Below are 14,136 nucleotides of genomic sequence, written 5' to 3' on the forward strand. Positions count from 1 at the left end.
TAATTTTTCTCTTATTTCTAGTTTTTAATTGGCATAGAAATCAGATACACTGCTGGACAATAACCAATAATAATGATTTATTTATATACTACAAACACTTTTTTTGTCCCATGAGGCAGAATAGTTTCTAATGAATGCTATGTCAATTAGCACTGCATTGTTCATATACTTTATTTATTACCTGGAGATGACTTGAAAAACACAAGTAAACCATATATAGTCGCAATCGCACATGTCACAGTTGTAAGTCTGGATGTCCTGAACAGAGCACATTCAGGGCTTTATAGTGATACTAAATGATTGGAAGTTTCACCAGGACCACACCCTCTCCTAAGTCTTTAAAGATGGCTAAATTTAATTTAGTGAAAAATTTTACATGCTTATGGAAATAGGATTATATTTTGTAATTGTCATTTAAATATGAATAATTTTCTAATTGTTTGTCATAAAGCAACGTCTCAGGAAAATGTTATGGGTTTTCAAATTCAAATATGACTTCCTGTTATGAAACAGGACATCATTTCATACATGTCCACTGTAGAGGACACCAGGACTAAAAGCATGTTTATTATGCATTTTGGGAGACATAACAATTGAATAGGAAAATAAATTATATATCTATTTTGTTATGAAATATTAGATATTATTATGAAAATCTGGCCAATTATTACTCCCATTATGACAATTCTTTTTTCAACATGCTGTCCCAACAGCAACCCATTAATATGCATATCCCATTAATATTTTTACACACATATTGCATAAAATAAAATGGTTGAGAATCATCCTTAAAGTTTAGAAGAAAAAAATCCTGAAACCTAAAAATGTATTGGTGATTTTAAAAAAAATCCCATTGTTTTTGCCTTTTTGATGTCTATTCATGCCATTTTATTTTTAGAAAAACTTAGTCCTAGTGTCCTCTACAGAGGACATAGAATAAAATATGAATAAAATATCATTTTTCAAAAATGTTAATTTTCAATTTTTTTTCTAATGCTCTAAACATTGTAATGACATGAAAAAAATACTAAATTCACAAAGCTTTTTTGGGGGGTGGGGGTCTCAGGAGGATATATTAGGAATTTCATGGTGCAACTTTCTGCGCGAGAGCGCCCTCCTCGAGTCTGAATGAACACACACTGCATGTAATGAGCGTTTAGCGCTCCTTGATGTTCATCTCGCTTTATTCTGGGTCCGAATAAAACATCAGGTCATGCAACAGACTATCCTGTCTCTTTGAATTTAAATCTATATTTATTCAAACCGGCTCTTGAAAACCTGTATGTCAGCACACTTGCCCGAAAAAGTGCGGGGGACGAATTTACGTGATATTAAAAGTGGTGGGGGGATACGTCCCCCGCGTAATCTACGCCCCTGCTGCATTCCAAAAATCTCAACACTGATAAAAAGGTAGGCTATTTTCCATCGACCGGTTAAGATTTACAACAAAAATTTGGTATGATTTTCGCATTGGCCTGAACAAAAATATGGCAGACAGACAAATTAGAGGCGCTTATGAACTGCAGAACAGAGCTGTTTCAACGGTAAACTCTGTAAAGTCAACAATGCTTCTAAACACTGCTTTACGCATTACACAGAGGGAAGATGGAAAGCAAATGCCATCAAAACTTTTCTAAATACAGTCGGTTTCCTATTATGCATTCACACAAATAATGAAATCATGTATTCTTTCAAATAATTTCCCTCAGCAGTCTGCCTTTACACACAAAACGAAACTAGTCTACTTGTTGCGCCTGCGTGAGACTTAATAACTGATTAAAGCTGAACTGTATTTACTATGAGTTTTTCAGATCGCGATAATCAAATACGGGTTTAATGATCATTAAAATACCTAACGGGATCATTAAAATAACCTCACGGCCGATATGCGACCTGCAGTCAGGCTCGCGAGCGATGTGTTGGAGACCCCTTCTCTAGAGACAGCAGTTACCACCCCTGGACTTCCTCTTTAGGAGGAGAGAGCTGTGAACGCAGGGTGTGGACTGTTGTGTAAGCGCATTTTAACATGAACCAAAGCTCAAACACTTGTGCTGACCTTTTCCAAAGAAGCTAACAACGGTCAGGTAAGATGAATAATTTTTAATCTGTTTCTTTTAGAGGTTTAGATAACCAAACAAGTCTCGTTTTTTTTGTTTTTTTGTTCTGCAAGTAGGCTGGGTGAAAAATAACTCATTTTCAGTAATTGCATTTTAAATGTGCTTAAATTATGTTGGTTTTGTATCGTTGCTTTCAGAAAATCATGTAGGTTATAGGCTGTTTTTATTTATATAGATTCTTAATTAATGTTATGGTATGATTCTCGCATGCATTGTGTCTTACATATAAATTAAACGAAACAGGTCTGTAAATAAAAAATTAAAATAAAAAAATCATTAATATTACCAGTAGGCTAAAGAGAAAACAACGTTTTGAGAGAGACTACGCAGATCACTCCTGAGGACAGCCTACTTTTCACTAACTATTTTTTTTACTAATTAGCCTAACACTAAAATGTCGACACTGGAGTGCGACAGCTTTGGTTACTTTAAAACGTATTTTTACCCACAGGCAGACAGCCTTCCGTGTTGGCATGTGGACAGTGAAACACTTCTATCTATATCAACAGCACCGTAACTAACGGTGACGCTTTCCCTATTACAAATCTATATCTGCACGGATCCTATTGACTAGCTATCCATCTCGTTTGACATTATTTTTATTTCAATAGTAATATAACATTCAAGTGAAGATTACAATTACATTTGTTTTAGTAGGCTAGACTTATGCATTTCATTCCGTCATATGGCATTGGTTCCCCATGCTCTCTGTTGAGTATTGCTTTCTTTGGTAAGCTACTTATTGAGTTCAGATATTCAACCTTATGCTACTTCCTGATATTGTTGCCAAGAACTTTAGGACATGAATGTGTATCACAGTAGGCTACAACACATTTGGGAATAATATAAAAAAATTTTTTTTTATTGAAAACTACATTTAAAAACAAAAGTATGTGTGTGTGTGATTTTTGTTAAAGGAGATCTTTAACAAAAAGATGCACCCACATGCAAATGAGAATGCTGAACAAAAATAATATGGCACCAAATTTGCTATGGATCTGCTTACCCGATCCTTCCAGTTTACTGGGAATTTATTAACCTAATGTTAATATTTACCCTGTCCCCAAACTCGTTCCTAAATGGCTTTTACACAGAACATTGCAGCTGGACTGAATGCCTTAACACACACACATACATACACTTTGATTTTTTAAATGTGTAATTTAAAATCATTTTGTAATTATTCCCAAATGTGTCGTACTGTGATACTTATTCATGTCCTAAAGTTCTTGACAAAGTTCAAACACTCTTGTATTTGAGTAACATTAACATAAATTGTGTCTCTGTTCTTAAACAGGTGCAGAGATGAGAAGGGAAAAATTACAGACGATAGCGTTACTTCTGACAGGTGTTGTGTGTCTGGTTATTATCATGAACAAAAACAATTTTGAAAATGACTTGACACTGAAGAGAAAAGACGTATATGAGATGCTCCATAAGCAAAATGATTTGCCCCGCTTTGAAACTCTCCAGCCTTGTCATCGGAATATGTCTGCTTATAATGTGACTGGGTTTTCTACTCTGCCAAATCATATCCAAGACTTCCTGCTTTACCGACACTGTAGGAGTTTTCCCATGCTTCTTGACGTGCCTAATAAGTGTGGTGGACCCCAAAACTCTGCAGATGTCTTTCTTCTGCTGGCCATCAAGAGTTCTCCAGAGAATTACGATCGACGAGAAGTTCTGCGGAAAACATGGGCTGAGGAAAGACTGCACAAAGGCGTCTGGATCCGCAGAGTCTTCATAACCGGAACGAGTAAAACTGGCTTTGAGAAGCACAGGTTGAATAATCTATTGAAACTGGAGAACAGTGAGAACAAGGACATTTTACAGTGGGACTTCAATGATTCTTTCTTCAACCTCACACTGAAGCAGATTCTTTTCTTAGAGTGGATGGATAGATGGTGTCCACATGTCAGATTTCTTTTAAATGGAGACGATGACATCTTTGCCAATACATTTAACATGGTTGAGTATCTTCAAGGTCACACAGGCAATGATGGAAGTAAACATCTCTTTACAGGGCACCTCATCCAGAATGTAGGCCCTATCAGACAACGTTCAAGCAAATACTTTATCCCGGTGCAAGTACAGGAGTCTGAAAGGTATCCTCCATACTGTGGTGGAGGAGGCTTTCTTCTCTCCGGCTTCACGGCCAAAACGATCTACAACATGTCTCACTCTATATATCTGCTGCCCATTGATGATGTTTATATGGGAATGTGTTTGGAAAAGGCTGGCCTCGAACCTACATCCCACTTTGGCGTAAGGACCGCTGGTCTGCATATCCCCTTTGAGAATGTTGACAAATTTCACCCTTGCTTTTACAGAGAAATGATTTTAGTCCACAGATTTCTGCCACACATGATTTTTGTGATGTGGAATGAGATACAAAACCCACATCTGGAATGTGGAAGGACAAATTCCATGTTCAAAAACTGAACAGGGTGTGTGATTACTTTTAAAAGGAAACATAATAACTTGCTGGAATCAATATGATAAAGTCTGTTTTCAAATATTGTGCTCTGCAAGAATCCTTTTCTAAACATGGTGGAAATTCTAAAACATGGTGTAGTTTTTCAAAATTATTGCCTTTTGAAATGTATGTGGTCTATTGCACTTTAACTAGTTATGGCCTTTGTGATCTTTATGCTGATTTTTAAACAACCTGAGAGTGTTTCTCGGTATATAGATATAGAAACATATATATTTCACTCTTTAAAATCTAATTTTATCAGGGAAAATAAGTGTACTCTTCTTTAAAAAAAAAAATACAAAAGTTGTCACTGGGACAGTACCTTTCCAGAAGGTATACTTGCGTACCTTATTTACCCCTAAAAGGTGGATATTAGTATCTTTTAAAAGGGTACCACTTAATTGACAACATTTGTAGCTTTTTTTTTTGTCTGTGATTGTGTAATATATAAGAAAGAAGCAGGATCCCATATGCAAAATGACTGCTGAAAAAAGATGGGTTTTTTTACACCTAAAGAGGTGTGTATTATGAAGTGCAGTTCTGTATTCTAACAAAGTACAAATAATTAGGCTACTTGTGAGTTTAAGGATATGTCTGCTGAATATCTATGTTTATATAATGTTTTACTTTTCTTGTTTTGAGGAGAAAATGAAAACTGTTACACTGATAGCCTACATTTCTCCAGATTGTTACATTCAGGACTGAAATTCACCAAAATAACAACAGTAAATGTATGCTGCATGTAGGATAGCCATATCTGAATCATTTGACTTGACTTGAATCTTGATTGTTTCAGTTCTTTTTAATCAAAAGAATGTTTCGCAAAAGCATCAGTTATTACATCCGCAAATCTCAATCGCAAGACAAGCACACTGGACTTTGTGTAATGCATTTTTACAGAGATATGTTCATGTAAACTTCTATGTGTCTCAGGATATAAACTATTTTGATAACCTGTTTTTTTATTATTATTATTATTATTTAGTCATTTAGCAGACGCTTTTATCCAAAGCGACTTACAAATGAGGACGACAGAAGCAATCAATTGTAGTATTAAAACAACTAAAATCAGATCCAAAACTAAAAGCTAAAACTTTATAAATACTACCTATACACATTTTAAAAATAAAGAAATGAAATAAAAATGACAAATGCGTACAACAAAATTTAAAAACTTAACATTTAAATGAAAAACAAAAATAAATAAATAAAGCTAAAAACAATTCAAAATATTAAAGAGCAAAAGATATAAGAGTATAATAATGATTCTAACATAACACTAAGCCAAACACACAAAAAAAACAGCTATATATATGTATATGTACAACCACACACACACACACACACACACACACACACATACATACATACATATACATACACATTTATAAATTATATACATATATATATATATATATATATGTATATATATATAATTTCCATTTAGTTTAAGTATTAAAATAACTCAAATTAAATAAAACTAAAACTTAATAAAAGACCTATACAGATATAATAAATTCAGACATTAACTAAAATTAGAATAGATAGCAAATACAAATCACGACAGTATAGTTTATCAGTAATCCTAAGAAATAACACTACCAAACACACATGCTAAAAACAACTTACTTACACATAGTAAGAAACGGTTATAAAAAACTGAAACAGAAGTGAAACAAGTAGTAGAAAAGAGGAGAAATCAAAAGTGATACTTATATCCACAGCTTTACAATACACACACACACACACACAAGCAGGCAAAGGAACATTTAAAAATCTTAAATTCTTTAAGTTATTTACCCATTTCATTTTTCATACTAAGAGGTTGCATGGGGAAAATGTCCCACAAAACATCTGTGTTGCTTTAGAATTGCTCACAATTATTAGACATTTCTAAAATCTAATTCAACCACTTGAAGTGTACCATTGAGGAAGACTTCCTTTGTCCTGCTTGTGTGTAGTGTGTGTGTGTGTGTGTATTGTAATGCTATAGAGGTATAATTTGAATTGTTTTTCACCTTTATTTATATAGCGCTTTATACAATGCTGATTGTGTCAAAGCACCTTTACAGTGTCAACAGGAAAATAGAGGACAACAACAGTCCTTTTCCAGCTAAAGTCAGTTCATTGATGATTTAGTGATGTAATTGTCGTCATCCACTTCAGCTCTCTTCCAATAGTGTGCAATCAGTCCAGTGTCCCCAACTAAGCAAGGCAAAAATTTATTTTTATGTATTAACCAGTGGAATGAACCACCCCTGTGTACACTGTCTTTTGTAGCAGGATTTGCTTAGAGCATTAACGTCCATTTATTTATTTCATTTCTTTGTTGTATTTTTGTCCAGTACACAAAGACAAATTCCTTGTACATGTAAACCCATTGTATCTGGCAATAAAAGGGATTGTGAAAGAACTTGTGGAACATTGATTGAAAGAGTTTGGAAATTTGTCCTTTCCCTATTTAAACATTGTGGCTAAGAGGTTCCATGGGGAAAATGCCCCATCAGATATTTGTCCATATCAAAATCCTGATTATTACTAGTAGTGTTTTACTAGTAGTTACACTTTAAAGGTTGTCTTGGATAGTTAGCAGATGTTATAGGGTTTTAGCCTGCCAGTGTAAGAATGTGTTTTGCCAATGATCCACTGGATCACAACATAGAACTAGACTTAAACTTCGGGGTGTTGTTATGCAATAACAGTGTTTATAGTAATGGGATTCGTTGTGACGATGTGCAATTTTTCTGATCGTATGATCAAATCATAATCATTCAGCAGCATTAGAAGGGCTTTGGCTGGAGAACGACGTTAACTTATTGTGACCGTAAAACTAGATTTTGGCTAGCAAACAGGTCACAAGTTAACACAGGCACATTTCCTTGATTCAGCCATGCTGCATAATGTTACGCCGAGAGTAAAATCCTATTAGAATTGAAATAAAATAGATCATACCATTCATTTCTAATCATTACAAGAATACCAAAATCGTGTAATGAGCAAGTGTTATTAGACAGCTTACTATCACGTCAGTTTGTGCTTTAAGAATCAATGAATCTGCTGCAGTCATCTGGAGCGAAGGACCTGAACCAAGAAGTTGGTCACCAGATAACACGGAAACCAGTTAAACCGTAACACCGGTGTCCCAGCCCGGTGGAGTCGCACACGAGGAGGTCATCACACGAGGAGGCCTGCACATGACAACTGCCGCGACTTCTGCCGTGGTAAACTAAGCTTTTTTATACCCATCTAACAAAATACTAATTGAATTTAGCTGGACACACTTTCCTTATTTTTCCACAACAAATGAGCAAGCAAGCGCAGACACTGACAAGATACGTGAGACAGAATGAGACCAAACACGATATCAGCACGTCTCCACACAGTAAACAAAACAAGCGTTTTTTCCATGTTTTTAACTTATCCACGTTGTGAAATGCTGATGAAGTTATTTGCGATAAAATTTGACAGAGCTCTCCTGCATTTTATAGAACTGTTCGTATTAGTAACACCTAATACCACCTTCAAAAGTCAAATACTAATAAAATGCGGTACCATTTACCTTTACTTATGGTGTAGATGTGGCTTTATTCCCTTTGTATGCTTTGCGGTTTATGCACATACATATTCATCAACATATTCTAACTCCAGCATTGCCATAGCTGTGCCAGGAAGCTTATTAATAAAATTGACTATTGAAAGGTAATTATCATACTTAAAGGAAGAGTCCACCCAAAAATGAAAATTCTGTCATTGTTTACTCACCCTCATGTCATTCCAAACCTTATGTGTATCTTTTGTGTTTTTTCTGTTGAGCAGAAGAAAGATACTTATACAGGTTTGGAACAATATGAAAGTGAGTAAATAACAGAATTTTCATTTTTGGGTGAACTATTTGACTAGATTTAAAGTCAGTTATGTTTATTTGGCTAATATCTTGAGTTACTTTAACCAACTTGTGACAGTTTCATGGTATCTGTATTTTTATCTTTGAAGACTGAATGTTTTCAACACTGAAGCGGGCTGTAAATCCAGGGATTGTTTATTATGAGGGTTCATTTTTTTGTGCTTTTGGAGATTTAGCCAAGCGAATACTTGTTTATTATACTGTTTTTTTTAAGTTTGTAATGTTTACAACAACTTATTTTTAACTTGTTTTCTTATCTTACAGCCAAGCCGTTTAAGAGATAGCAAGTAAATCTTAGGGTATGTTTACAGTACACTCTCTACAACTAAAAATGAAAAAGTGTTTTTTTTTTGGGGGGGGGGGGGGGGGGGGGGCATGTTTTTAAAAACATTACCATCATTGTCTCAGTGTAAACTACAAAAACGCAAATTTGTGAAAACAAATGCATCATGCACATGCACATTACGTGTTCAGCATAGGCTATAATGTTGCCAACTGGCCTGGCATGCATAATACAGCCTTTTTAGAATGGAGATCATTTTGTCAATGTTGTCACCTGTACTCAGAACTTTTCAAAAATGCAAGGGAAAAAATGGTCCATTCCGTTTTTTAGTACATCACTGTTGAGTTAAAGCAAATAATTTTCTTTAAGCAGTTTGTCAAATTTTTTTTATGCTTACTACACAATATTTTATTTCTTTATTATTATGGGATATTTTTTAGAAGCAGTGCATTTGACATTTATTTGTCCTGTTGATGAAATAATAATCTGCTATTCATAAATTATAATCTAAAACGCAGTTTTCACAGAAGGAAAAATGGATTCCCTACATACCAGTAATCACTCAATCAACGGGTTTCTTGTTAACACCTGAGCATGAATAGGCTTTCAGAGAAGCAAGTCAAGCTGATTAATTTGTCTACTTAATCTTAATCCCCCACCTAGTTTAAATTACACGGCAACAAACAACAAAGTGAAAGACCATCAATCAATAGCAGAAAAAGCAGAAAGCAGGTTTATTGTTTTAAATTCTCAGAAGACATCTCAGATGTCATAAGGACTTCTTTTGTTTGTTTGCAGTTTTTCTGTAGAAGCTTTATCGCCTCATTTATAGCAAGTTCTGTAAAACCTAAACAAATCCTAACTATTACTTTTATAGTCTCTTGAGCAAGTTTATAACTTATTATATTCACTACCGTTACACATAATTATGGGGAAAACGAAACTCATCTTAGGTGATGTGGACTAAAAAAAAAAATTATTGAGAAAAGTTACAAATCAACATGCAACATGATGCATTCAGTTCTCTCAACTATTGTCAAAATTGTACTAACAATAATTAGTTTTTTAAATGTGAATTTGTTTGTTTACTAAATGGAAAATGCCTCATTTAGCGAATTTGTCAAGACAACTGATTCCAGTAACACAAAAAAATATTTATTTTCATAGCAATATATACAGTATGTATACTGTGTGTGTGTGCGTGTGTGTGTGTAGGTGCTTTCATGACACTTATGTAAAGTGAACTATGCTTACTTTTTTTTCTGAAGACAGTCACCTTATAAAGCAAAGATTTCAGTTGCACTTTATTTTACAGTACGTGAACTTTCATGTACTTACAGTGTACTTATAATGTACATACCTAAGAAAGTACTGTACTATTGTAATTACTATAATAAGTACATAGTATGTACATGAGTAACAGGACTGTAAAATAAAGTGCCATCAAGATTTCTGGTATAGTTTCAGAAGGTTGTACGTATAGGCCTCAACACTTCCCACACAATGGTGAAAATTGTGTATAATAATAACTATGCACATGGGTTTTTATGTAGCTTCAAAAAAAAAAAAATTCTTAGTATTTGAAACTCTAAAGGTTTTTTTAAACTGGAAAATATGTAGTTAATTTTTTACAGCTTGACACATTATGACTGCATGTATGAAGTGTTGCCTGGCGTCTGTCCATGCTGCATGCTCTGAGTGCAGCCTCTGTGTCGGTAGGCGTATGACGAACTGACATCATTTGGTGTGGCTTCCTCAAGAGATGAGAACCTGCTTAAAATGCAGCCCAGAAACTACCTTCTTTAAAGAGCAAAGGCACATTGAGAACAAAATACACTTTGACCCCCCTATATACCAGCTTCTTTTGAATGGCTGTCAGTGGCAAAACTTAAGGATCATTTTTGTTTTCAATTGAATTAAACTGTCATTTGTAATTAATTTATAGTGATGTTTCATAGTTTTGTGCTTTTGCTTTGTCACATCACAGGACAGTATGTGAATAGGTAAAAAAAAGGTGATTAAAAATGTTACAAGACGATCATGGTAACATTTTTTTCAGTAAGGCTTTATTAATGTTAGTGAGCATTTTTAGCAGAATTTATTTATCTTTGTTAATGTAAAAATACAACTGTTCATTATTAGTTCATGTTAGCTTAGCTAGGTTAGTAGTTTAGTATTTTTGTGTTTTTTTTCCAGATACAAAATATGCCAGTCAGCCTCTTTATTAGGCTGCTGATTTCCTGAACCAGCTGTTGCACTTCAGAATCCCCGCCCCCAACTATCAGGTTTATCTGGATCGTTTGTCTTAAAATGTTCCATTGTTCCTTAACCTCCTGAGAACCTGCATCCTCATATGAGGGCATTATATTTTAGTGAATTTCTCTGAGACTATTCATGCCACAGTTTTGTTTTAATTCTGGATGTCCTGTATAGAGCACATTCAGGGCTTTTCAGAGATACTAAATGTTTGGATGTTTCACAATGACCAGTCCCTCTCCTTGGTCTTCAAATGTATTTAGTGTCATTCTGATGGAAATATGATAATTGTTACGGGGTGAATGAGACGTGAGATATGCGGATCAATTTACAAGCTTTATTCAAAGGCATGGTTACAAAACAAGCAAGGTTCATTCAGTGGCAAACAGGAACAACACAGGCAAGACAAAGAGTAATCCTAGGGCAAGCGTGGGTCGACGATCGGCGAACAATATCCAATAGGGGCAAGGCAAGAGAGATAATCCAGGTAACATGGGCAGGTATCGAACACGAGAAAACTAACAAGGCAAGACTATAACAACTGAGACGGCTCTGTAGAGTAGCTATCCTTAGGATATATGCTAAACAATACTCGGCAGAGAGGAAGAGGAAGTCCATGGTTTAAGTAAGCTGTGTAATCAGTGCAATCAGCTGTGTGTCGTCAGTGCAATGGATTATGGGAATTGTAGTTTGAGGTGAAGTGCAACAGTAGTGTGGTGCAAGTGGGTTTCTCACTCAACATAAGATTAAGGATATGATTTCATTTTATTGGTCTAAAGCAAACAAAGAAAATTGTTTTGGGCTCAACTGGGACCTGCTCAAATATGAGATAGGAAAATATTTAAGAAAGTTTGGTGCTGAAACAGTCAAAGCCAGGAAAGCGGAGGAGTTAAAGATAGTCTCTAATATAACAAAATTATCCTACAGAGATTTTGACTTCCTAACAATGGAGGAAAAAGAAGAGTTATCTTACTCACAAATCAAACTTGATGAAATGTATCGGCAAAAAGCAAAGGGTGCCTTTATCAGGTCTCACTCTAAGTGGTTAGAAGAAGGCAAACAAAACTCTCGTTATTTCTTTAGTCTAGAGAAATATCGTTCCACCAACAACAGTATCAGTAAGTTGAATATTAATGGAGCTATCTCTGAAGATAATCGTAAAATATCAGAGTTTTGTTCAATATTTTATAAAGAATTGTATAGCTCTCAATTTAGCCCAACTGCGTCTGATAATTTTTTTAACTCCCTTTCAGTAAAGATGATAAGCGAAGTGGATAGAGAGTACTGTGACATGCCTATATCACTTGAAGAAGTACAGCAAGCTATAAGCCAACTTAAAAATAACAAATCGCCTGGGTGTGATGGGCTATCCTATTTTTTATATCTTTTATCGCTGAATTGTCCCTTTTTTTTATTGAAAGTCTTCATAGATTCCATTGTAAACGAATGCCTCCCCACCTCTCTGACCCAAGGAATAACAGTTCTAATTCCTAAACCAAACAAGGACAAATTATTTTTAGATAATTGGCGCCCAATTTGTTTACTTAACAACGATTATAAAATCTTAGCTCTCTTATTGGCTAGACGATTACGGTCTGTTTTGGACTCCATCATAGACGAAACACAATCAGGCTTCATGAACAAAAGGCATATAGGAAATAACATTAGGCTCATTTTAGATATTTTAGATTACCCAGAAATGGTAGAGGAGGGTGGGCTCATGCTGTTTGTAGATTTCTACAAAGCATTTGACACCGTTGAACATCCATTCATTTTACAGTCCCTTAAAACATTTGGTTTTGGTGAGTTTTTTTCCTCAGCTATTAAAAGTCCATATAACAATAGTAATAGCTCAATTTAACAGGTGGTATGTCTCCCAGATTCAATGTCTCTAGAGGCATCCGCCAAGGATGCCCGGCTTCGCCTTACCTCTTCCTATTGGTAGCCCAGCTTTTGTCTGATCATATTAATTCAAGTGAGATAAATGGCATCAATATATTAGGTAGAGAGCTTATTATATCTCAACTGGCGGACGATACCACTCTCTTTCTTAGAGATGAAAATCAAGTCTCTGTTGCAATAAATACCATAGAAAAATTTTCCATGGCCTCTGGCTTAAGGCTGAATATCAATAAGTGTGAAATCATATGTATTAAGGACTGTGTGAAATCTTCCATTTGTAGTATCCCAGTCAAAAATGAACTTGTTCACTTAGGTATTACAATTACCAAGGACCAACAAAAAAGGACTTTATTGAACTTCAACCCTATTATTCAAAGAACCAGGAAAAAGCTGAACCAGTGGCTATTACGGGATCTCTCCCTCAGAGGCAGAACCCTACTGTCTAAGGCAGAAGGTTTATCACGGTTAACATATCCAGCTCTATCTCTGTATGTGGACAAAAAATGAATTACTGAGATTGACAAGCTACTTTTTAACTTCTTATGGAAAAATAGAACTCATCATGTGAAGAAGTCTGTTCTAACAAATGACTATGAAAAGGGTGGCTTAAACTTTGATTTCTGTACTCTTAATAATACTTTTAAAGTAAATTGGTTGAAACATTTCTTTAAAAACCCTAACTCTATTTGGAATGTCATACCCTGTCATAACTGGGTGGGTTGAGCTTTTTCTTAACCTGTAACTATAATATTGATAAAGTCCCGATAAAAATGTCATCCTTTCACCGCCAGGCCTTCCTTTCATGGTCTCTTATTTTCAAACACAACTTTTCACCCAACAAATATTACATATGGAACAACAAAGACATACTGTTTAAACACAAATCTTTATTTATTGATTATTGGTTTAATAATAACATTATTTTTGTTGACCAATTATTTAACAGGGCTGGTTGTCTTTACTCTTATAATGAGTTTCTAGAAGAATACAAAATTCCTGTGTCTCCTGGAGATTATGCCAAAGTCTTTGGAGCAATTTCTTCTGGTGTCTCCATGTTATATAGAGCTCAACCAAGATTGGACAAACAACAACTAACTTTGTTATCGCTGACTGACACTTCAGTTGGTAAGATTTGTTTTTCTTGTAACAATGGTAAGAACAATAAACTAATTAGATCCCTGTTCAAAACAGATATTAT

At 34.9% G+C, this 14,136-nt stretch overlaps 1 protein-coding gene across 2 annotated transcripts; it reads left to right on the forward strand.

Annotated features, from left to right (window-relative positions):
- The first annotated feature begins 1,379 nt into the window (after positions 1-1,379).
- On the forward strand, positions 1,380-5,885 carry LOC306849809 (N-acetyllactosaminide beta-1,3-N-acetylglucosaminyltransferase 3-like). Of its 2 annotated transcripts, none has more exons than XM_079385131.1 (2): positions 1,380-1,410; positions 3,415-5,776. In XM_079385131.1, exon 2 carries the CDS (start codon positions 3,423-3,425, stop codon positions 4,557-4,559), a length of 1,137 nt encoding a protein of 378 aa, XP_079241257.1. In that variant the 5' UTR covers positions 1,380-1,410; positions 3,415-3,422; the 3' UTR covers positions 4,560-5,776. The 2 variants fall into 2 exon arrangements, with proteins under 2 accessions (XP_079241257.1, XP_079241256.1); XM_079385130.1 differs by lacking the exon at positions 1,380-1,410 and adding an exon at positions 1,748-2,084 and having other exon boundaries at positions 3,415-5,885.
- The last annotated feature ends 8,251 nt before the right edge of the window (positions 5,886-14,136 follow it).

The sequence above is a fragment of the Barbus barbus genome, assembly GCF_936440315.1.
Source record: "Barbus barbus genome assembly, chromosome: 29".
Taxonomy (NCBI): Eukaryota; Metazoa; Chordata; class Actinopteri; order Cypriniformes; family Cyprinidae; genus Barbus; species Barbus barbus.